This window comes from Pygocentrus nattereri, chromosome 10 (assembly GCF_015220715.1).
Source record: "Pygocentrus nattereri isolate fPygNat1 chromosome 10, fPygNat1.pri, whole genome shotgun sequence".
NCBI classification, from domain to species: domain Eukaryota; kingdom Metazoa; phylum Chordata; class Actinopteri; order Characiformes; family Serrasalmidae; genus Pygocentrus; species Pygocentrus nattereri.
The window spans coordinates 16,600,758-16,626,310 of NC_051220.1; the positions used below are offsets into that span (position 1 = coordinate 16,600,758).

Sequence of the window (25,553 nt, forward strand, 5' to 3'; positions counted from 1 at the left end):
CTGAATTCTCATCAAGCAGAACTGGTTGTTTTAGAGCAGAGAAAACATTATTTGAGGGTTTCACTATCCCAGTTCTGACCACGTGCTCTGCATATTTTTGTATTTTCCCTACTATGACACACCTCAGCCACCACACGAGGAGCTTGGTAATTAGTTAGTGCGTTGCTAGATGAGGGAAAACACAAAAATGTGCATAGTGTGGGGTCTCAAGAGTGGAACTGGGAAGCCTTACATTAAACTGTGCAGGGGGAGAGGACTCCAGAAGGACAACTACGACTTCAAAGTAAGATGACTCAAAACTGAGGCTAGTCTCCTCTTATTTGGCAGCCTTTGTTTGTGGCGTTTGTTTAAGCGAATAGCTAATTTAGAAATCCATATTTGTGAAATTTACCCCAGGGGCAGCATTGAACTGCTGCTGTAAATAAGAACAAAACGGGTCACTGGCCCTTTAAAAGAAGTTTATTGACACGGCTAATGTGACGTGTCCGTGAGGGCGGGGTCACTTTGGTGACGTAGATGGAAATGAGGCTTTGCGGGTGGAGGTGAAGAGCAGAATGAGGAGAGAGGTGGAGAGAAGAGGAGCAGAGATCTCTGGAGCGGTAATCTGGCTGGACATAAAGGACTTTCATAGAGAACGACCAGAGGTAAATCTCGCGTGTTAATGACTCGCGCCGTGTACAGATCACGATCAGGCATTGCAGGTTTTGTTTGGATTTTGTCTGGTTTAGGTAACAACGCGTGACTCTCCAGAGTCTTTTGGTGTTCAGTGTCGCCACATACGAAAAACGGCGTCTAATCAGTCGTGTGGGATTTAAGCAGAGTGTGACGTTTACTTATATCGCGGATGTTGCTTGCAGCCTGTACAGTGTGACCGATACGCCGCTGTGAATATTTGCCGTGCTTTCTCCGAGGCATGGCTAACTCGGCTAGCTAGCTTAGCTGACTTGAAGTCGTTGTAGTAGCCGGGTGAGCCGCCTGAGCTGCCGGGCTAGATTTACAGTTTCGCGTCGCTGCTAATCCTGAATCCCAGACTAATTCTGTCGACTGTAGTGACTGTGTACAAATTTTAGACAGTCAAGAAGTTACTTACGTCCTGTAAACACTTAGTTAGCTAACTAGCTAACGGTCTGAAACCGCGGTCTTTCCCCGTTTACCCGAAGTCTCCTCAGCGCGGTAACGTTAACCCAAGTGAGATAACTTGCAGTGCATTAGCCAGACCGGTCGGAGGAGGTTAGCTTACACAGCTGTGAGTGTTTGGCAGTGGTTCACTGGCTTACACTTTTAGGACACACTCACCTTAATGCTCGGCGTTCAAAGACAACCAGCTAGCTGAACAGAAACGCTTCGCAGAGTAACACTGATGCAACATAAAGCATGTGAGCGTGTTTATAAACAAAACAGTCGCTAACGCTACATTAGTACTTCACGCTTGTGTCGTAATAGCAACGTCGAAGTATTATAACACAGACGAAATGTAAAGACGGCTTTAACTCTACCGGCGAAATGAACACTGAACCACTTGGGACAGGTTTATCGAGTTGTTAGGGTAAAATGTTGACACTTTGCAGGGGCGCCGCACGTTGGACTCCCGCACACTAACTTGGATGTTTTGACTTGGTAGTGATGTAGAACAGGTCTTTATAATACTGAGTCAAACACTGACCGGTGCGAGCCGCATAGCTAGCGTTAATGTAACCTAATCACCGTGAGGTTAAGCTGGCGTGAGTATGTAGTGTAAAAAGCGTTTGGCTAAGTTGGTGGTATTTGCATTGTTTGCATTGCAAATGAAACGCTAGGCGGACTGTTGTAGAAGTGAGCTGATAGCGCCAGAATGTTTTTTTATGAAAACAGGGACATCTCACGTAAAATCTCACGTATTAGCACAGATATATCCACTCTGAGCCGAACTCGGTCACCGGGACAGGAAGCCTTCAATGACTTTCAGGGGCTTTTCTCGACGTTTACTTGCCTGTTTAACTTGTTGTGAACTGCAGAAGTTCAGGTGTGTGATTATCTAACCCGCGGCGGTGTTTTTAAGCGCCGTGCTGAGGCGCCTTTGTCACCTACGTTAGTGATTCCACTGCGGGCGGTTACAGGTCGGGCTGCCCTCTTGGTTCTCTCTGAGGTTTCTGTGTTGACTAACAAGCGTTTTGTTGTTTTGACCACTTTGACCCCCGTTTCCACTCAGCTGTACCTCGTTTGTTCAGAGAAGGTCTGGACTGACGCTGATATTGGCCGTGTTGAGCGGTTTAGTTGTGTTACGGTAGCAGTATGCAGTAAGTGATTGTAGTTCAGTTGAGGAAAGAGTATAACTTGTTAAATTCAGGAGTTTCAGTTGAGGGATTCAGTGAACACTGAACATCTTCAGGCATTGTGTCCACTGTGTGTTGTTCGGTTTTATGTGCACAGAGCAGCAGAGGGAGCTGTATGTCACTTGGCTCTGAGTGGGTCCACACACTCTTGGTGCAGTGTGAATGTACTGGACATGGCTTTGAAGTGAATACAGCTACAGCAGTTGTTCATGCACGAAGTGTTCATACAAAAAAATAATGGCCTAAGCTCGCTTAGTTGATAGCACCCATTTTGAGTTTAAACATCAGTTCATGATCACTCATGTAGGAAAACGGTCAATTTAGCTTTGTGCCCAGTTTCAATTATTTGTCGTTACTATGGTCATTAATGATTTGATGTTAGACAGTTGCTGTGGTCCATTGACTTCATAAAATAGGCCTACTGGTGTCTGAGTATGTACGTGCACATTAAGTTACAGCTTACAAAACCTATTCCCAACCAAAACACAGTGATGGAAAGCTTCTGTTTTGTGTGTGTGTGTTTGCCGTTTTTTTCTGTGTCTTGTGCAGCGTAATTGTTATGTGGGATCGACGTGGTGGCATTTCGGGGACAAACAGTCTCAGCTGCTGCGTCTAGAATTGTCGTTATTCACAAAAAACCACAGACTCCACCACAGAACACGGAGCAAGTAGGCGACACAGTTTCTGCCGGTGCTTGGCCAAACCACTGGGAAGTTAAATATAGTAAAGCAGTTGTCTAATCGCAGGCCCAATGTGTGATTTCATTGCTGTTATTTATCTAAATCAGCACTATGAGCGCCCGCAAGCTAAGCGTATCTTTACTGTTATTATCCTACAGCTGAAGTGCTGGCTATGAGTTGTAAGCAGTTTCTGTTTACACTTGGAATCAGGGTTTTTTTGTGCATGCCAGGGAAAGGTTTTGCATGTATGAAATAGTGTATACATTGGTATTTGTGTTTGTTTTTGTTTTTTATTTTTAGGACAGGGTAGTCCCGACTTTGTTGAATACCAACAATGTGAGGCCTAGCAAAATAGAATCTATCTATAACCGAATCAAAACTATTGCTTTTTGCTCACAGTAATTAAGGTTAGGGTCAGGTTAGATTGAAGTAAGGCTTCATTTTGTTATATTACATCTATGTAGTTATACATATGGAACCTGTGTACGGCTGCACACCCTGGCGAGGTTTAAAAGCATAATTGTGCTTTTGTGTACGTCCTGACCGCATAGTTTAATTGTGTTTGTGTCATGTTGACAGTGTTAATGAATAATGATAATGATGAGAATCTCTGCTGTATGTGTTTGCAGGTGGACAGTGTGCGAGGCCCTGCTCATGGATGAAGATGAAGATGATGTTTTTGTGATGGATACACAATATTGGCGTTCCTCAATCAGGGAGATAAAGCAGGAGGAGCGTGGCACTCAGACTCCGGGGCGGCCGCCAGCTCGGCCCAACGGCATGCTGCCCTGTGGAGTGTCTGAGGAGCCAAGACGCCTATTCTACGGTAAGCGTAGTCTTACAAATGATAGAGAATGACTGCTTTCACAGGTGCTGAGTTTGTCTGCAGTATTTAAGTGAAAAGTATCAGCAGTAAAAAGTCATAGACTGCATTTATTTAATCTCCAGTGAAAATGGCCATTAATCCCTTAAAGTTTTATTACACACTTCTATAACACAAGAATAGCTCAGCCAGTTTGCCTTGAAGTCCCTGTAGTTACAGAATAATAAGCCTTAATGTGTAATAATAACAATACACACATATATATATATATATATAGATAGATACACACACTCGCACACAGTACTGTACCTGTTGGTTTCTTCTCCCTTCTCTTCATGCCTTTGTGGCGTCTAATACTCATGGCCTGAGCTGCTTTTATTACCTGTGTGTGTACCTAGTCACTTTGCAATTTAAATGACTGCACACTAGGGTTGTTCCTTTGGCAGAGTGCCTGGCCATGGACTCATAACTCAACCGTCTGAACCATCTGCGTTTTGTACGAATGGCCTCTTATACAGTTACTTTTTTAGTTGCATTGTCCAACCAGTATCAAATTGGGCTGCCATGATTGCCTCAGTATTTTTATTGCTTTTTTTTTTTTTTTTTTAGAAAATCTCAATAAATCGATGATGATAGCTGGATATTTTAAATCCTACCAATTTCTCACATTATAAGAAACTGAGTCTGATAGACACTCTCTATTCCATTATAACAGACTTCATCTCAACATCACTTATCACTATCAAAAACCTTGAGTAAGTGGCATAATCTGTGTAAGAGACAAGTCTGCATTCTGTGTCCTTTGAGCTCTTCAGGGTCAACCTTTTGATGAACTCCATCACAAGCAGGAACTTTGTTTTGAACTTTGGTTAATGTTAAGTTAGACCTTTATGACTCATGTCTTCTTGTGATGAAATTTCTTCTGTGTTTAAAAAATGGGTTTCATTTTCATTCCTTATGGTCTGTAGTTTATTATTTTTAAAACTTCAGAGCCTGAGGTTTAGAGACCACAACAAACAAGAAATTTCGATCCTGATGTCTGATTTATTGACAGCTTAAGTATTTGCTAAAAGGATAAAAATCTGGCTGGTGACTGGTCATTTACTTGGACTCAATGAGCATAACAGCAGTCTTAAGCCCTGAAATGGCCAGGTCTTATTTACTTGGAACAAGTTATCCTTGCTGTCCCAAGAATGCAGTTTTCTTGTAGTTCCCATCCTTATTAAGAATATTGATTGCACAATTAACACCATTAAGTATTGGTTTATTGACAACTTTTAGTTGTGTGGCAGTAGTGAGCACTTAATATGTCAGGATTACCCAGTTCCTTTCTTACATGTTGTTTTCTTGTGGTTTGTTACAGTAACCCATGTTTTCTCTTACATTAGGTAGCGCAGGATTGCTACTACTAGCACCATCTGTCCGTCCTGAACACGTTGAGGGTGCCATGCTTCAGGAGGACCAGCTCGCCATGGAACCTCGGAGACGGCCCCCACACAGTGTGGAGGCCCGTATCGGTCAGAAGCTCCAGATGATCGGAGATCAGTTCTATCAAGAGCACATGCTGGTGAGTCAGTTCATGCTCACAATTTCTGATTGCGTGTTGCCTCTTAACTCTGTTCTAAATGGGCTTGGCTGACAGAATTTCAGAAAGACAGTATATGTCATGAGAAAGTTTGTATGAAACAGTAATATTTACTGTACAGTGATTTCTGAACATTTAATCCACCTCTCAACCCCTTTTAGCAGGAGCCATATTTCATACAACTACACATTTGATATGTGATATTGGTGCCAATGTCTGGAATATGGATTAAGAGTATTCGTGGACTAAACTGCAATGACAGTGATGAATCACTGTTGAAAATCTGTTGTTTTGTCTAGGTTTGGGTTTAAAGGGGAATTCCATCAAAAAAACTGCATAATTAAATCATTAAGTAATGTCATTCAATGTGGTCTTATGTGTTCCATTCTAAAGAACAGTGATGGTGATATGAACAGGACATCTGAAGCATATAATGCATCTAAAAGACACATCACAAGAAAGTATTCCAGAAATGGTTCTGAATGCTATCTGATGCCTGCGACATGTTCTCATGATAGTTTTGAAAAAAAGATTTTGGCCTAAAATGCATTTCTAAAATACATTCATGGTGCTCTGTTGCACATTAAGAAAGCATGTTATTTTGCATTTACACTTTTTTTGCCATTATCAAACATCACGTGTAAAAACATAGCGACCACAAAGGTTTACTGGTTGTTTAGTAAATGAAATGATATGTGTTCTTTAAAATATGTTTATTGTACATATACATCTTGACCCCCGGTTCCTACCACTACATCTCTGTTTCTTTATGATTAAACCACTCTGAATGATTTCACACTATCACTGTGTCACTGTTTGGTCATATTAAACATTATACTTTCTTAGCTAGAAGGAGGTCCTGCTTTCCTTTAATGACTTGTACTATTTCATATTTCTCTCATTAGCTCTACAGCAATGCTGCAGCAGGCTTTGAGCTTGGTAGTTGCTAATCGTGAGCACTAACAATACCTTACAGCTAACAACATCCTAAATGACCTTAATTCAAACTCCTCTAGATGCTAGAATAGAATGAAGACCACCAACATTACTGTAGACTTGTCAACCCCTGTTAAGTGTTTTAAAACTTAGGCATGTAGAGTAGCTTCAGTGCAAGTTTTTTCCATGTCCTGCATTTGTTTTGGCCAGACTTTTCCTTGTTTTATCCCCATGACACTAAGCCTCCCCCCACTCACCACTCAGAGCTCAACTCACCCTATCCGTTCAGCTTCCTGTTTATTGCTCTCCTTCCCTCCTTCCCTCCTGTCTGTCTGTCTGTCTGTCTGTCTGTCTGTCTGTCTGTCTGTCTGTCTGTCTGTCTGTCTGTCTGTCTGTCTATCTGTCTGTCTGTCTGTCTGTCTTGTCTGCAACGCTCCCGTTGCCCCCTATGGGGGGAGGAGTTGATGCAACACACGCAGCAATGACCAGCCAAGATTTTTGTCACTGATTTGTGTGACAGCACACAAAGTGTTATTGCCACTGAGCTGGTGGATGTCTGCCCCTGGGCAAGAACAATGGATCTTTGTTCTGCTCTGTTTCAGCAGCAAATCAGATAGTGTTAATGATACATTTTTGGCTGCCACCTTGGCTAACATGAGGTGTACTAGAAAAAGAGGTGGTGTGAGGGTGATTACAGGAGCTAGAGAAAGAGAGGGAGATACTGAGTTGTGCACTCCATTCCTGTGCACAGTAGTGCTGGGAGATATTGTTGATTTTACAGTTTTAGCAGTGTTAATGGATAACAAGCGATATAACCATGATAACATTCTGTTCTCTAAAGTAGCAGCACCCCTGCTGCCAAACCGTTGTTTTTAGTTTTGTACACTTTACACATGATAGCCAGGAGCTGGCCGCTAACAGCATTGTATATAACTGGCAAGGTGCTTTAGATTGCTTTGAAAGAATAATTCCAATACACAAAAATGAAGCAGAGAGTTGCCTTTTTTCCAGAAATCTGATTTATGTTTGGTCAGTGTTTACCATCTTCTATTCCAAAACTGTTTGGTCAGAACAGCATGTCAGGTTTGCAAGATGTTCTTTTAGCATAGAGTTCCAGTCCTCAGAGGTTCATTCAAGAAATTCCACCTATTTGTTGGCATTTCTGCATAATTACATGGTTATATTGTAAACAATGTCATTCATAGTGGGTTGATGTTAAATGTGCCATTCTAGAGAAGCTTACCAAATTAGAATTGTTCACAGTTGTGGTGATGAGAACCAGACATTGCGGTGCCTTTAGAAGCAACCCCACAAAGTTATCACATGAAATGGTTAGAGCCTCATGCTTGAGACATTGTTTTATGGTAGTTTCAGGATAAGCTTTTGCCCTAAATTGTATTTTTAAAATCCATATGTGGCAGAGGGTAGTGGTTTGGGTATTCTAGTTGGTCTAAAGCAAAACAGAACTCTAAGAAAACATTTTTTCCAGATTTACCACTTTTTTACCCTCATCAATAAAATGTCTTTACTTGTGCTGTTCATATTGTGACCGCTAGGTTCTGTCACCACCACTATAAAGAAATCTGAGCCAGTGAGCTTCTCCAAATTGAGCCCTTTTACATTAAACTACTCTGAATGACTTTTCTTTATGTCTTCACAAAAGAATGAATGATACAAATTATCATAAAATATCATCTGTTTTTGGAAACACATCACAGAAGAAGTGTTCTCTATACGAGAAGTGGGTTGGCTGTATTAGCACTCCAACTAAATTCTGATTCATTCATTCATTACACACAGTCCACTGTCATGCCAGCCCCATAATCATTCCTGCACACACTAGCAGTCGTCATCTGCCATCAGTCTCTTTCTTGAATACACACGCAGAGCCGGTGAAAAAGCGAGAAGTGGCCAGGCAAGGTAAATAGGGTGGTAAGCCGAAGCTTGGCATGGGCGCTCTGGTGGTTAGGGAGACTCCAGCTAAGTCTTGACCGGCGTCGAGAGCACCCACAAGAGACAACCAAATAAGAGGCTTCCTAGCCCCCCCCCTGCACATAGTCCACAAGTGAAGAGAAGCCTCAGGCCAGTGATACTACAGCCAGCCTGGTGCCAACTGCGATTTCCCAGTGATAATAAGATACTATTTTAGCTCTCGATCACAGAGAGCAATGCTGCTGCCAGAGGTTTTTGAGGCTCTTTGTGTTGTAGGGAGCTCTGCTGTCTGTCATGTAATGGAGATGGTACTTTTTCTTTTGCCTCAATTTGGCACTGTTTCCCTTTCTCTCCCACTGAATGGACTGTAACATTATTATAGATGAGCATTGGCAAGGAGTAATTTGATGTTAAGTCAGACTTTCACAGTTTACTCCAAATGTAGTCTTTCAGCCAAGATATGCATGGTGTATACTACTTTAGTTTTGCACTGGATCTACAATGTATCTGACATGTAGTGGAGCGTCATACTTTTAAACCGCATACCTAAATTAACACACAACTGGAGTCAAGCTGTTAAATCATCGCAAATAGACTTGTTTGTTATGTTTCTAACACAGTATGACAAACAGGTCTGTACTGTTCTCTTTAACAATGGACATTAATAAGGCAAAAATCAGGCTTTGAGATGGCTGCTATAGCTGTTTTAGCTTTGACACTTTTTATTTAGGGGTGGGCAATTCAACAATGTTTTATTATTATCTTGATAATGTTTTTCTGAGAACATTGTGGATATCTTCCATAATTAAAGAGCACTGCCCAACTGCATATATCATTATAAAGAGAGCATAGTTAGGCCAGTTACATAGTTGGTGCAGTACAGTATGTGAAATGCATTGTACTTTGGCTATACAATTGTTTCTGTACATTTTGCTTGCCATTATTTTTATGGGACAAAACTGTGCAAATTAGCTTTTTAACCAGTTACTGTAATGGAAATCAGATTTCAGAGTGTTGAGATATCTTAGCATGAGGAATACTATTGTAAATGACAAAACAGACATGCACAGGTCCGTATAGACTCCATATAGTGTTCGTGCAGGTATATAAAGTCCTTGTAGAGGCTTATAAAGAGTAGCTCATATAGTTGACTTCAGGTGCACCAAACAAACATAAAAAAACAAACCCAGGCCTATTAGACAGGCTTTAGTGACCTTGCTCTCTTCCTCCACTTCTTGCTGCTATTCTTGGCTGTGTGGTTTGATTGTGTAATTTACTCCTTAACGTCGAGTTAAGTAGGCTACCTCAGTGTTGTCAACACTTTTTTTCCAGTTTCTCTTATTTGTGTCTTTGCTTTTTTCTTTTGGTTTCTTTTTTGTTTTGTGTTTTTTTTTTTTTTTGTTTGTTTTGTTCTTTTCATTCTTGTTGTCTCATTTTATATGATATGTTATCTGTGTACCTGACAGGAACTATTAGACTCTTCATGGACAGATAAATAAATTTACTCACTACCCAGTCAGATATCCTAAGTACTGCTAAGCTATGCTACTGTATTTCTTCCATGTCTCTGGGTGTATTTTGTAGTCTTGTAGTGCAACATTGGATTTCATGCATGTTAATATATACTTAGCTTTGTTCATCATTTTTAAAGGGCCGTATCTTACATTTTCCTTGTATTTACCTTATTTCTCTTAACATCCACTTACGGAATTGTGTGGCTTTATGTACCAAAACCAGTCATAATTTATTTTTACATATCCATGATCATTCTAACAACTCCTTACAATTAAACAGGCTGTTTTGTTGCAATACCTTTGAGACTTTGATTTATGTAAATGATCTCTGTTCTTATTGGTTGGCTTTTATTGTGCTTCATTTAAGTAGTATGGGCTGAAACACTCTTAACTCATAATTGCTGTAGGTTGTAAATGCATCACTTCATGACATCACAAAAAACAACATTCATGAGATTCATTAAATTTAATTTAGGTTGGAATGTTTAGCTCTGATCCTGAAAAGTCCTGGTCTAGCAAAGTTTCGACTGATTCGATTCAAAAGTTAATTAATAGGCTTAGTAAGTATTTGTAGGTCTTTTAAGAACAGTAAATGCCGATATGTGCTGGACTCTGGACCTCCCAGACTGATTTTCCTTGGTTCTATGATTCATTCTCTGTTTTGTCTTGCATGAATGTGATGTCGCTGTGTTTGTGTGAGGAATTGGGGTCATTGTGATGTTAGCACAATTCTTTAACTGCCTAATAGCAGAGTCTGATGGACTTGGAATGTGTTGGCATATGACCCATGGGACTATTAGCTACTTGGAAGTATAAAGAGAGTAAACCTTATGTATTGAAAGCTGCGTACAACTAAATGTCATACAAAGCAAAGGTGACCCGTTTAGATCCAAATACAAAAAATATTCATAGGTTTTTGCAATCCACATAAAGGACAATGAGATAGGTCAGGTTGCCGGTTTTAAATATCTTGATGCTGACACTGAGTAGTCACCTTTTTATTTACTTGAGATACCACAGAATTTTAATATAAGCTCTTAAATTTAATTTAGTTGCTTGGTATGATCATCTCACAATTAATAATAGTGGCTGAAGCTGTTAATCAAGGAAGCAATATTTTGGGTAACAACTCTGCTACTACTAATTAGTAGTCATTCAGTCATAAGTAGACAGTGCAGGTATGAATGGGGGAGTTTTTCACAAAGCATCCATTCTGACTTAGCCAGATAACTTAAATTCAAAGCTGGTGAATGTTCAATAGGAATGTCCATCAGCTCTTTTTCATTGGACAGGCTTGACTTTAGGCTTAAGTTATCTGTCCAAAGTGAGAAGTCCTGCTTTGTGACAACGCATCTCTTGGAAGCATTGTGATCCAATCACTCAGACCGCATTCGATGGTTGCCATGACCACGTAACATTTGTAGTGTGAGCACTGAAATGTCTCTGTGTCCTTGACAGATTCAAAGCGCCACCGTAATCTGTGTCTTCATGCTTTATTTTTTTGTGTCCTCTCACATTAGTTTACAGTTTGCATTCGCAATTAGTGCAGTTTTAAACTATTGTAACAGCCCTTACATTTATACTAACAAGGCTTACATCTAACAACAAATGCAATAAGAGACTAATGTAGTAGTAGTAGTAGTAGTAGTAGTAGTAGTAGTAGTAGTAGTAGTAGTAGTAGTAGTAGTGGTGGTGGTGGTGGTGGTGGTGGTGGTGGTGGTGGTGGTGGTTCTTCAGTTGAAAAATTGATCGAGTGGTCACTGAAGACACAATCAAGGCACAAATTGCTAGATGTAAATGGTTAAACATTTCACAGTTCACTTATAATCAGATCACTCTAGACACAATAGCTAGTGTAAACAGGGTCTGTGATGGGTCAGCTGTTTTTTAACTGGTGTTTACATTTGCATGCTGTGGCTGTTGTATGGTGTGTATTTTTGTAATGCTGTAGAGCTAAACCAATGAAAGCCAAATAAATATTTAAATTTTCTCTTAAATGCCCAATAAAGTTTGAATTCTTTTAAAATTAATTGAGGTTGTCCCTAGCGCAGTTAACCTTGCTGTTACAAAGGCCTGCTCTGGGATTGTTAGTGCTATTTTAAACCTTGATTTACATGCCTTAGGGGAGTCAGCCTGAAGTGGTGGTAAGGAGCTCCTGGAGACTGTAGTAAACCTAGCTTATGCTGTGCCTGTTTTTTCCCCCTTTTTCTTTGCTTTTGATTTAGAACTTTTTGGCATTTATATTGAGTCTCGCTTAATAGTTCGTCTTGAGGAGCAAACTCGCTTGCCTCTTGTAAAATTACCTCGTATACCTTTTTTGCAGTCCAACATTCAAGATATGCTATGTTCAAAACAAGACCTTATTGCATCTTCATAGGCATTTAGTCGGCCATACTTACTGCATACTTTAAAAAATACTAAATTTGTTTTTTTAAAAGTGTGGCTTATTTTCGGTAGATAGATCATTTAGATTGGTCAGACTTTAATATGTCAATGTCATGTCAAATTTCCCCGTTGTGGGACTAATAAGGGTCACTTAATCTTAATCTTAATGTGTTGTGAATATAATGGGAGCAGATTTTACTAGTGGGACATGAGCCACTTAAGTCAGAAAGAACACATTGTGTTCGTTTTCCTTTTTTGTAAAATGTGATTTTATGGGAAAAAGTCTCATTTAAAGACACACACTTGTGTTTTCATTTTTGAAAAGAAAGATTGAATCTTTCCTCAAAACTTGTTTTGTATTTCCCCTTTTCTCACACATCGTGTGTTCATAACAAGCTTTTTTGATAGTTTCTGTGTCAAGGTGCCCAGTTCTTCGTTTCAAGTATGGCACAGGTGGAAAGGCATCACTTTGGCCCAACCTTACATGAATTAGAACCTATCCCCAAAACATACTACTTACTTGCTACTATATGAAGATGTTTGATAGGATGGCAAAACACTTTGCAAGCCCAGGCATGGGCTGTCTTTACAGAAGAAGGGTACAGAAAGTACTGCTGTCCCTTTTCCCAGAACTTTTTCTTATGACTCCATTACCCCATGCGTACAGTGGATTGTGTATTGAGGTCATTCCTGTGGCTTTTTCGGCATTGCCGAAATGACATGATAAGAGCCAGTGGGCTTCAGACTTCATGTTTCATTCCCTGAAGCCTCAGCCCTGCATGCTCCAGAGCGACCGGGTCTTCTCAAGTGGCAAAACTGCCCTTTTAACACCCGGAGCATTCGCTTATCAGTGCCTTGTCTCTCTCATTACTGCCTCGGTGTCAGAGATTTGACGCCAGGAATGACACTTCAGCCCCTGAATGACTCAGACATGACAAAGAGCAGTCTGTTATTCGCTCAGTCCCCCCGGCTGGCCGCTGCAGTTAGTGTAGCGCCGGCGGGCCGCTCAGGCACAGATGAAGTGGCTGCAGAGGCTGTGATAGTAGAGGCAGCTGCTGACAGATAAATTGCTGCTCACTCTTGACAGGTCTGTGAGGAGGCCCTGGGGCAGTGGAGGATTGCAGGAGGGGAAGGGAGGGAAAGGGACTGTTGCTTCTTTCAGATGGACAGGAGCCATGGTTTTAAGGGGACATGTCAGGAGTGTTTTTACGGTTCTTTTTGAATTTTGTTTAACTCTGCTCATTCAGAGGTTGCAGTAGGGGACATGATGATGTTAATGTTATCATGATAAATTACACCAATAAGCTTTTTTGTGAGCATACTGAGGTCAGAAAAGCTTACCACAGACCTAAGAAGTTTCATTAAGGAGAGGTTCCTAAGTGGTGGGAGCCCAACAGAGCCCAATTTAACCCCGTATAGTTGCATGGAACAATCTGTACACAGGGCTCATGAGTGAAACCTTGCATTTAAAAAGCATTGTCGTGAGAGGGGAGTGTAAATATTGTTATCAGTGAACACAGGGCTTCCAAGTAGTGTAATTATTTATGCAGTGGTCCTGTCATTATGGGAGTTTTAGTGAATTTCCCCGCTGTGGGACTAATAAAGGATTATCTTATCTTACCTTAAAAATATTACACTGTTGGTTAGCTATTCCAATTCGCATTATTATTTGTTTTCCATATTGCCCAGCCTATACCTGTTATGATTTGGAATGTTAGCTGACAATGAAACGCCAAATGAATAATTGAAATGAACGATTTAATTCCTCTAAAAGTGTTATAGCACATACCTGATCCATGTTCCCTGCCTGATTTGTATTGTGCAAGCATGACAGTTGTGCGCATGGTAAATAAAAATACTCTTACCTGCGCACATCGGCACTTCCTGATCTGTAATCCACATGTGTAAGCATTATACAACAGTTAAAATTTGTAGTTAAGGCGCAACAAAACGGGCATATTCCCTAATAGTAATTATGTATTTTGCACTGACTATGATGACTATCATAGTTAAACAAAAAAAAGCTTCAGGGTGAGATTATCTACCTCATGAAAATATAAGATCAATCTCACATGGTTTAGTGCTTCATATGTAGTGTGCACTATGTGGGTCATTATTTGGGTGTAAGCATCTGGAGCACAAAATATAGGGAGTAAGGAGCCATAGACATAGACTCTCATGCTTAAGAAAAATGTTACCGATTTTTCCGCACCCCTGTCGTCTCCCAGTGTTCTGAATGTTTCCACCCGTAGAGAGAAACTTAATGCTCAGTAGTATTAAATTAGGAAAGAGAATAAGACTACTTATATAATGGTTTCTGCATTAAACGCTACTTTGTCGTGATATGCGTGGCTGGTGCATGTTCATGATTTGTTAATATAACAACAAATCTGATGAAAGATGTTTTCCCCCCACTAATCTGCTAATACACTGTAATAAAAGGGTGGGCACACAGGCTAGAGACTGGACAGCATTGGAAAATGTACTAAAGTATAATGACAGTGGTACATATGAGCAGTGCAAAGCGAGCATGGGATGCAAATTGGGTAGTAGCAGTATTTAAGTGAAAGTTTTATTTTTTTATTTGTCTCAGATCAACTCATACACACCCAATTCACATTCTGCTTGTTGTGACATAATGTAATTGTGAAATCTAATGACAGGAAAATAATTGCTCCCAGGCCATTTTGTCAGAATTGTGACTGGTCTAGCCCACCCTTATTCATAAGCTTCTTTTCTTTAGAATTTCATTACGTAGATATCTATAAAGCTGGGTTTTGTTAGTGTATGCTTGTGTTTGTCTCTATGTTGGGTGTGCGTTGATGTTACTTCCTCCTTATCTGAGTGTGTTTGTGTATGTATGTGTGTATATACTCGTGCAGAAAAAAAACACGCTTCTCTGTGTGTGTGTGTGTGTGTGTGTGTGTGTGTGTGTGTGTGTGTGTGTGTGTGTGTGTGTGTGTGTGTGTGAGTGTGAGAATAGTGGCACAGATCCTCATGTTTACCAGCGCTGTGCTCTTCTGCACTCCAGAGAAAAGGGGATGTGTCTGACGTTTCCTGTCAGACAGTCAGCTCGTCTAAAAGCTGTACACACCTCTCAGAGGAACTAAACAGCAGTTCAGGAAAAACAATGGCCATTGAAGCACTGAAGCAAGGACTAGTGCTTGTTATTGCTACAGCCAGTTTCATTCTTCTCTGAGATTAAACTGTCAACCACTCAACCTGCAATTTATTACCTGGATGTTATGCAGGGGTTCTACCATTTTTAAAAACTGAAAACTAACAAAATATCCACACTTTCATTAAGGCAAATCACCATTCTATAGAAGTGTCAAGACCATTTGACTGATAATGATGCCACATTGTGGAGATTTTCAGCATGCTAAATGTGAGTGAGTGAATTGCAAGTTAGGTCCAATTGCTGTTAGAAACTACTAGAAGCCCATTGGGATGCTAGCAAAAATTAGCACTATTATAGAGGTGAGTTTTGACATTGTTTTGACATTTCGCCCACAGTGGTCTAGTAAGCTTCTATTACTTACATTACTTTTTCTACATTTTCCATGTAGATCTAGAGCAAAACAAAAGTATCAAACGTTAAACCTGAAGCTTGTTGCCTGATGGATTACATTTGGAATAATGAAAATGGGCGTATTTATTATTGTCACAGTGCAGTCTTGAGTCTTGACCCATGGTGATTTCTCTTTCTGTTTTTCATAGACTTAGTCCTCAGTTGGACTGATGACATTTAATGTGTGTGTGTGTGTGTGTGTGTGTGTGTGTGTGTGTGTGTGTGTGTGTGTGTGTGTGTGTGTGTGTGTGTGTTTATTGCTGCACTAGTGATAAGCGGGGGCTCTTGGGAGCTGGTGGCTGATAGGCAGGCTACAGAGTTGATAAGAACTCACAAGAGTGATGACACAGAGTCTCTGTGTTGCTTATCACGCGCTAAATATAGCCTCTGACTCATTTTTGACACACACACAAACATGCACAGACGGACACTTGCGTGTGACTCTTGTTTTGGGTGGGAAACCTGTGTGTGTCTGTGAAGGTCACTCTTAGGGAGGGGACTTTCTGCTATCCTCGTGCTGTCAGTTTTCAGCCGTGAAGCAGCCTCTGATGCAACTCTTTGGTCTGGTTCTTTGATTGCTTTGAAATACTGTTGTGCATCGAGATTAATCTTAAAGTGGATTACTTTTACAAGGTTGACATAGATTCTGGTGGATTAGCATAATATTCAACAAAATATGTGCATTTTTTGGGCCACAATTAAAATTTTAACATAATCAGAAAAAATGTACAGCTAGCGGGTATTTCATAAACAAGATTTCTCAGTTAGATAATTATGTCTAAAGATGAGAACTGTCCAGGAGGAATATGTCTTAGCTCTTTTCTTATTGGAGAAGCTTGACTTTGGGTTCAAGTTATCTGGCCAAATTGAGAAATTCTGCTTTGTGAAATACCCCACAGGTGTATTGTTCTTATTGTCTCCATTAGGGTCTCACTTGTTCCTCCACTTGCATTGTGTATTCAGTTTATGTTTAATGTAGTTTTAAATTGTGCTGCCTCAACTGGGTGACCAGGGCCCTTTATGTGTGGAGTTTGCAAGCCCCCCTCCCCGTGTGTTTGGGTTTCCTACGGGTTTGCTGGCTTACTCCCACAGTCCACAGGTATGCAGTCAGGTGAAGATGCTACATTAGGTGTGAATGTGTGTGTGAATGTATATGTCTATGTCTGCACTGTGATTGACTGGCGGCATGTCCAGGGTGTTTCCTGCATTCTACCCAGTTGACCACTGGGATAGGCTCCAGCACCCTATGTGACCCAGGAAGATAATCAGCTTAGATAGTGTGAGTGTGTGTGTGAGTGTGTGTGAGTGTGTGTGTGTGTGTGTGTGTGTGTGTGTGTGTGTGTGTGTGTGTGTGTGTGTGTGTGTGTGTGTAAATCATGCCACTATAATTGAGTCGAATTTTTTGAGATTTTGTAGTGTTTCCTGAAAAAACATGATCAAACCACAATGCAAATCTGAGATGTGCACCCACTGTGTTTGCAGTTTTTGGTCAAATTTTATTTGAAGGTTCCTTCTTGGGGACTTCATCAAACATTCATAAGCAGTGATTAATGTATTTATAAATGGCTAATGCCAGTAATCATGAGATGAAATGGAGTAAGTTAAGTGGCATTGTATTGACAAAAGTGGCCTTTTGGACCTTTTAAACTTCTAGGATTTATTCATTAAATTAAATGTATAATAACTCCTAATACTTTTACTTTTGATGATTTAAGTACATTTACAAACCTGCAATTTTGAACTTTCACTGTAGCTCAAGTAAGTGTATGTCTACTGTGACTCAAGAACAGGATTTTTTTGTAAGTGAATAATTTAGGTTTGAGGCCATCACAGTCTTTAATAGACCTGATAGAGGGCATTGTTAACTGGTCCTCTGTCATAGAAGTTCCATTACTTGGGATTAAGCCTTCGTAATAGTGTCATAAATTATATAGATAAAAATTGTCCATCACTTTAGTTTTAAGCCCCTGATGTTAATACAGTGTCATTACTTCATATAACATATCTGGAGATCAGTGACATAAGCAGGTCGTAAATATGTTAGTATTTCTTTATCAGTGCATTATTCTATGATTATGCATGTGTTATGAAGTCCCTATTTAAGTAGCTGTCAAAGGGCTGCCCCATTTTTTTTCTTGAGTCATATCTTTCATAAAAATGCTCTTCTAATTGGATTTGTGCCTTTGACTGAAACAGAATCTCAAGACACATCCAGCAGCCCAGGATACAATTAGTGTGTGACTGTGCTTGCCAAGTAGCACTAATTACTAGGCGGGATGCTAGACAGGATTTTTTAAAAAGGAGAGAAAAAAAACACGTCCTTGACTTAAAAATGAGGCAGAGTAGACCTGAGTGATCTGAGGCACCCTGTGAAGCTGGAGAGGGCCTGATGGCAGTTCCTGCTGCTGTTTGGGAGCGTAAATTGGCCTATGAGGAGAAAGGAAGAGCTGGCGGGGGCTTATGCAATGTGCTGCAATGCCCTGCTATAATCTCGGTGAGCCAGTGGCAATCGTTATATCTTAACAACAAGAAAGCTAGGGCTGCTCTTAAACAGGCATCCTCCTTTATTTTGCAAATGGTGTGTTTGTTGTGAGAGTGCATTTGATTTCTATAATCAGGCATGAACATATTAGTCTAGGTGTTTAGGTCTTAGGTTTAGTGTAATGAGGTTATTTAATACTCTCATTTTTCAAAGTCCATATATATATATATATATATATATATATATATATATATATATATATATATATATATATATATATATATATATATATATATATATATATATATATATAGGGACATTTGTAATGACTTTTAGGCAGTGGCTGGCAGTTAGCCTGTAAGTGTGGCAATTTTTAATCTTATCTTACCTGCACTGTTGCGTAGGGTTTTGCCTCTATACACTGTTCATGCAAGATGCTGAGCAAGGCAAAACAGGTTTGTGTATGTGTGTGTGTGTATGAGTGTGTGTGTGTGTGTGTGTGTGTGTCTCCACCCTGCCTTTAGAGCACTCTAATCCCATTCACTGCCATTATCTTATGCTGTCCAACCCAATGACCGTGGTAGCATTATCCTTTAAATCTCCTCAAATCCAGTTGGGCTCAGTTCCATGGTGTGAGATTAAGCCATGCATCACCTACCATATCAGGGTATTTCAGGTCATGACAATATCATGTGCACCATATTAGGTATGTGTAAATGACCAAACTTCATGGTTTAGCAGGGTGAACATAAGACATAAGAGGGTAAAGTGGTTTCTGATGGTGTCAAAACATTGTATTTATGGGTACAGTTATATTGTGAGACGTGTTTTCGAAGAAAACTGTTCAGTCTTTTTGCTTTTCAGAATCCAGATAATCACAAACTCACCACTGTTTTGAGAACCCCAACAGCTACTTTGTTTAATAGTAAATTTTCTTTATATGTCTGATTCCTTTTCTCAGTAATGGCTTCTTGACAACTACACATCCTTTCATAACTTTAGTGTTGAGTTGTCTTCTCTTAGTGGAAAAAGCACTGTTTTCTCTGAGTGGAAAGATGAGCCAGTTTTTACCCATCTTTAATTCTATTGTAAATGCCAGTTTTGCAGACTTCTTTTCAATATTTTTTCTTTGAATCAGCCCTTTCTTATGCAAGTGAATCATCTTATGTCTAATCTCTTCAGAAATATCTCCTGAAAAATTAACAACTTGAACTGAATTATAAATTAATTATAAATAATTAATTATAAATAATTTCACAGTACTGTATATTGATATTAGGTTACTGATTGAGTGTGTTTAATGACTGTTCATGGTCTAGCAGAGTGTACATAGGAAATCAAATGGTGAAGTGGTTTCTGATGGCATCTAGATATTGCTTTTATGGTTATACTTTTATTCTGAGATTCATTATAGTGATATGTTGTGGTGTTTTTATGGTGGCTAAAGACATTTCACCAAGTGAAATTGAGACACTTCACCAAATGCTCACAATGACTTTTTTGTTTTCTGTGTATCACATCATGTTTTGTTTGCTTGCCATATGTGTTTGTATCAAAATGATGGGAAATAGTTAATACTGAGAATCTAAGGGCAGACAGTCAGTCTCTGTTGTGGAAGCAATGTTCCGGTGTCTGGTTTTCACACCCGCTCTACTAGTACCCTCATCACATCCTGCAACAGAAACAACTGTCTGCATAACAACACAAATAAGATCACAGGATACACTGTACTGTGTGGACCTGTGATGTAACTGTTTTTGGTTCAGTGATGATCTCTTGCTGTCACGATTACTCAGTTAAACTCATTTACTTGATTTAAGAAATTCAGCTATTAAAGTGCACCTTCTCATTGGCAGACTTGTTAGCTGTGTGTCTGATGATAATTCATATTTTGAGTTTTCCTACCGCTGTCTAAAGAACACAACACACTGAAATTCTAATTCATTGTTTTTAAAAAAAGGTGCCATCAGTTCATCTGAACACCACTCATTTATATTACTATTAATGCACTACATTAAATCCAGAACAAGACCACCCATCTTTTAGTTTGTAAGCATTGAGTTTGTGGAGTGAATGTGATAAATTCACTGAATGATGTTGAAAGTCATATTCTATTAAATCTATACATGTGTAAAATAAGCTTGAGTTTGCTGTTTATCAGCGCTCTCACTGCGACACCTTATTTGTTGCAGCTAATTGTATGGCATATTTGAAAGTCTTAGCCATGGTTTCATTATGTCCATATTCTTTGGCCTTTCTTAATAATTATGATTTGCTTGATTAATCTTTAAAGTAAACAGCACATTTACTAATAAAATGGATTTTCTGTCTTTTTATGTCTTCTTTTTTTCAGCAACACAGAAACCAAAGGAACCAGCAGCCCTTTTGGTTGCGTTTGGCATCAGCGTTGTACACGCTCCTGTTTGAGAGAGAGCCGGTGGCTAATGGGAGGAGAGTGGACCAGAGGTGAGATGGCCACCTTGAAAGAACTAACAACTGCCACCTTCGTCCTGGCTTCATCATGGAGTGAGGATGCTTAAATGGCACTGTCTGATTTTTAACACGGGTTTTCAGGGAGAGGGGGGGAAAAAAAAAGAAAATGAGATGGAAGACAAACATCTCCGCGGGACGGAGGCGTTGGCTTTTACAACTTAGAAGACTTTTTTTTTCCCTTTCTTTCTCCCCCCTCAAGAAGATGCCATGGTGTTCACGAGACTCTTTAACAGGAATATTTTCGTAAGAAACTCATTGAGGTATTTTGTACAGTATGTACTGTCGTTTCGTTTTGTTTGCACTTCCATACATTTTGAACAACCTCCATGAGTCCTGGGAATGCCTTATCTCCAGCCGCTGCAGAATGACTGTCGACTGTGGACTGAAGAAGAGGGTGATACAAGGAAAGGCAGTGGGTTGGTTTTGGAATTTTTTTTTTTCTCCATCTGAAATCTCCCAGGATACCAATCAACTTGACAATAAGCCTGACTAATCTCCAAAGAGGCAGTTTCTCTGAACAAACGGTTTTGCACCTCAGTATGTCCCGTTCTTCAGTGTTTTGACGTTATTGCTAGGTATTTTTGTTTTTTTTTTCTCATTATTGTCTCGAATGTTTATGGAAATGGGAAGTTGAGACAGGCTTCTGCAGCTTCATTAGGCAGTAACAAATTCCTAAACCCACTAAAAGTCAAACAGCCAAACAAGTTTTTTTTTTTTTTTTGAGAGTAATGTTTGGCATTCTCAGGTCTCACCGATAAGCCTGTCAACAATCAGAAATCTCTCCCAAGAGGTGCTCCAATCACTTAACAGTCTAAATGTCTAAATGGTCAACAGGTCAATCATCTCCATGTCAGTCTAAAGATTGCAGTGCCTATTACGATACACCTGATCTTACCTTAAAATATCCAAGGAGCATAGCAGAAAGGTATTATGAAACCATGAAATGCTTCAGAAGCCTACAGGCTTCCTCAACTGTTCAGTGAAGGTTTTATTAGTTGATTTAATGCCTAGAACTTCTTAGGCACTGGACTGCAAGGTTATCTCTATGACACCATGAAATCCTCATTATCGGCGCCACAGGTGTTCGTGTTGGCCTTTTATTCATTGTTAGTTTTTCTACTGAAAGCTTTTTTTGTACCACTCAAAGTGTGGTTTTCTTCATTGGCTGTTGAAGATAATTCTGGCCACTTGTTTTCCTGGCCCCAGAGCAATACTGTGTCTGTGAAGTGACTGCATTTCTTCTCTCAGGATACTTGGGTGTTTTTGATTTCTGTAATTTCAAGTTGTATTTGTGCTTTTGTCTTTTTATACCTTTTCAGGTGACCTGTTGCAGTGGTGTAATTTTTTTGTATGACCACTACTTTTGCCTTTTTTTAATATGAGATACAGAAGGTCTTCTGTAAATTGTTCGTAAGACTGTATCATGGTGAAATAATGTCATGTTTGAAGACACTGTTGGATTCTTAATGCTGTTTTCTTATACTTAAGTTTTTTTTTTTGTGTGTGTGTGTTTCTTTTGTCCGTTTTGAAGGAGTGGTGTATATTTAGTGAGACTTGGTTTCCCATTTCCAACATTAAGGCGTTTTATTCTTGTGTTACATATAGAAATAATGGATACCTTTAGGACAGAAATCCATTTATAGTTGTACATATGATATGAAGGAACTACATTTTCAGAAAGTTTAAGAAGAGCACTATAGTGTTAATATGTTTAAAACATTAGGATAGATCCCACAGTTTAGCAATTACAGAGACTGCTTTGTAAAAATTGCTGATAATCAGTTAGTGTTAATATCCAGTCAGAAGTTGCCTTATTGATTTGCTCACCTGGGTGGTTGATTAAAAATAATGACTTGGATTGACTGTAGCCTTAACATAGGTACAAAGGTATGGTACAAAACTTCAGTTCTCGTTACTAAACTGTCTTGCCAGCTGTGAGTCTGTGGGGCACAGGCTACTTTTTCAAGCATGTTGAATGTCATATGAAGTGCTGAAAGTTTGTTTCCTGCAGATCGTGAACGCTGAGCCAGTGCCTGTAGCCCTCAAGGCTCATCGCTACCTTACTCTACCTTACTCACCCAGTCTCCATTCATATATGTACACTCCTGATGTTGATTTGTTGTTTTGTAATTTGTTTAATAAATTTGTAATTTATTTTTTTTCCTTTCATATTTATTTTTTTGTATATTGGTCCATTGCTACTGTATATTCATGCGTGCAATTTCTTTTTTTTTTTCCTGCCACTTTTTTTGTTTTTATCCTGGATGTGTATATGTTGCATTTTTTTGTTTTTGTTCATACTTGGCTTAACAAAGTAAGCTGTTAGCCATGTTAGTTTGGTTCGTCTTTTGGTAGTAATAATTGCCTGAATTAGCATTTAGTATTCATTTAAGTCTCCAAAAGTAAACCAATGGAAGGAATGGATGTATTGGTTGGTAGAGTCCTAAATGTCTGTATCCAGAAGATAGAGGAGCTTATGAGTTATGAAGGGAGAATCTTTTGTTCAGTCTTGCTCTTGAATAGCTACGTTGTCCTTTTGCTTACAGACCATACAGTAAGCACAAAGCATCTTGTTTTAGAAGTGCTGCTCCTGTAACTGTTTCTGCTCAGTTTCAGTGAGGAGGAGTCGATCCTGGATCAAGAGCCCAGCTCTGAGATGCTTTGTAAATGCTAGCATTAATTTTGTTAGATTTTACACTAAAATAAAGGTCCCAGAATGGGTTCTTTGGCCCTTTTGAGAACCACTTTTGGCTGTCTAAACAACTTTTTGGCCAGTGAAAAAACACTTTCGGTTGCCTAAAGGAACATTTTGGCCATAGCAGAACTACATTTGGTTCCCCAAAAAACTTTTTAATAGACAGTGTTTTTTTTTTTTTTGTTTTTTTTTAAATCGGTGGTTCTCAAACTTGCCCTGTTGGACACCTCTATTCCTGTGTGTTAGGTTGGAGCAAAAATCTGGACCACCTGGGGATTCCTGAGGACCAGTTTGAGAACCACTGTATTAGAAAAACTGAAACCACTCTTCTGAAAGTTTTCTATATGCAAAACAAAAGTGGTTCTTCTATGGCATTATTCCAAAGAACCCTTTTTGACACCTTATTTTTACATTTACTACATCAGAGAGAAGAAATAAATCAAGGACAATGTTGTCTTTTGAGATCAAGTGGCCCTACACTATAGCAGTGATACTTAAGATCAACACTTTGCCTACACTCACTATTTTGTTCTGGATAGAAAACCTTTAATCATCCTGGTATACTTTATTATTGGGCACCATACAAATTCCCTGAGAAAAATGATCATCAGGTTTTGTTGAAAGAATAAAACCATGGCTAACAGTGAATGAAAGATACTGGAGAAAAGTTAGCATGACCTCATTTGTATAACGTTAACTGGCCCCTACCAGCTTTCATCATTTTGGCAATGGTATGTTTAAGGTGAAGCTTTCCTCTAAATGATGTCTATTTCTTAATCCCTGATCAGGAAATCAGGGTAGGGAAGATGTATAGACACACTGGGCCATGTTAATGGAATGGATTCTTCTTCACTTTGTCCATTATTTTCTCAATTTGCATGCACTGGAAAGTACTCTTTTATTTGTTGAATCTCAACTGTCCTTTGATTTTCCAGTCTTCTTTCCTGGCATGGTTTTTCGAATGTTCTTCAGGTGCCAGGCACAACTACCCAAGTGTATGTTTTACTCCTAGGATTGCAAGCACACCAAGGTGCCCAGTATTAGTTTGAGAGAAAGATTTGTACAGAGGAAGTGCTGGGGGGGCTGGGATTCACGCGTCAATTTCAAAGAGAAATATTAGGTTGAAACCTGATAGTGGAGTCTATCTGTGATGGAAACCACCAGTGTCTTGAAAAGTAATTAAGTCCAACATTAGTTTCAAGTAGGTGATACTGTTTGGTTATTAAATGTCAGAGCATATATTGCTCATATGTTTTCTCAGATTTTAAAAAAATGCAGTTTGAACTTTTTTCTTTTTGCAATTTTTAATTTTGTTTAAACCTATGAATCGGTTTTAAAGTGTTTTAGACTGTATGACAAGTCAAATGAGATCAAAGGGCTTTCTTAAGATAAAACATTGCTTATCTTTCTTTAATGTTTATCAGGTAGAACCAAAAGAATGATGAGTTTTTTTATCAATTGGCATTTGTAATGAAATGGATACTGTACTTTTTTAATCTGCAGAAACTCACAATTATCAGTTACATTTTTGAGATTCTAAAAAGCCTTTAAGTTCATTCAGATTCAACAAAAGTCTTGAGGCTCACACATTCTCTGTATACCAAGAAATGAGACCCAGCGAAAATGTAGCATTTTTGTAAACATTGACTGTGTGTCTTCGAGACTGTACTGTGCACTCCTTAACTTTGTTTTGTTTTTTGTTTTTTGTTATCTTTTTATGTTGATACAGTATGGAAGTTTTAGACAATTTGTTATATAGTGCAATATGCTGTATATAAGAGCTTTGCTCTACAAAACTGATTTCTGATGTTTTTTTCCATTGGTACATTTTTTTCATTAAAATTGTATTAAAGCCTGAAATGCTTGGGGATTTGTTCATTATTAAGCACACCCAGTGAAACTTTCCAGGAGAGCAACCTGGAGGGCGTTTATTGGAATCAAGCTGTGCTGAGGCAGAACTTATTGTTCTCTCTCTCTCTCTTTCCTCTCCCTCTGTCTCTCTCTGTGTCTCTCTCGACCTGGAGTCGCAAGGCTAGCCAGGCGTTTGGCAAAGGCACTGCCAGCTGCTTCCATCTCCCACTGCGAGGTCATTAATTCAGTGGGCCATGCCATGCCTCCTGCCCACACTAATGACTGCCTGTCATT

General features: G+C 39.3%; 1 protein-coding gene across 1 annotated transcript; it reads left to right on the forward strand.

Annotated features, from left to right (window-relative positions):
* Positions 1 to 561: 561 nt before the first annotated feature.
* Positions 562 to 25,268, forward strand: bmf1 (BCL2 modifying factor 1). The gene is made up of 4 exons (XM_017703301.1): positions 562 to 644; positions 3,622 to 3,818; positions 5,204 to 5,382; positions 20,574 to 25,268. The coding sequence occupies exons 2-4, from the start codon at positions 3,647 to 3,649 to the stop codon at positions 20,688 to 20,690; spliced, it is 468 nt and encodes a 155-aa protein (XP_017558790.1). The 5' UTR covers positions 562 to 644; positions 3,622 to 3,646; the 3' UTR covers positions 20,691 to 25,268.
* The last annotated feature ends 285 nt before the right edge of the window (positions 25,269 to 25,553 follow it).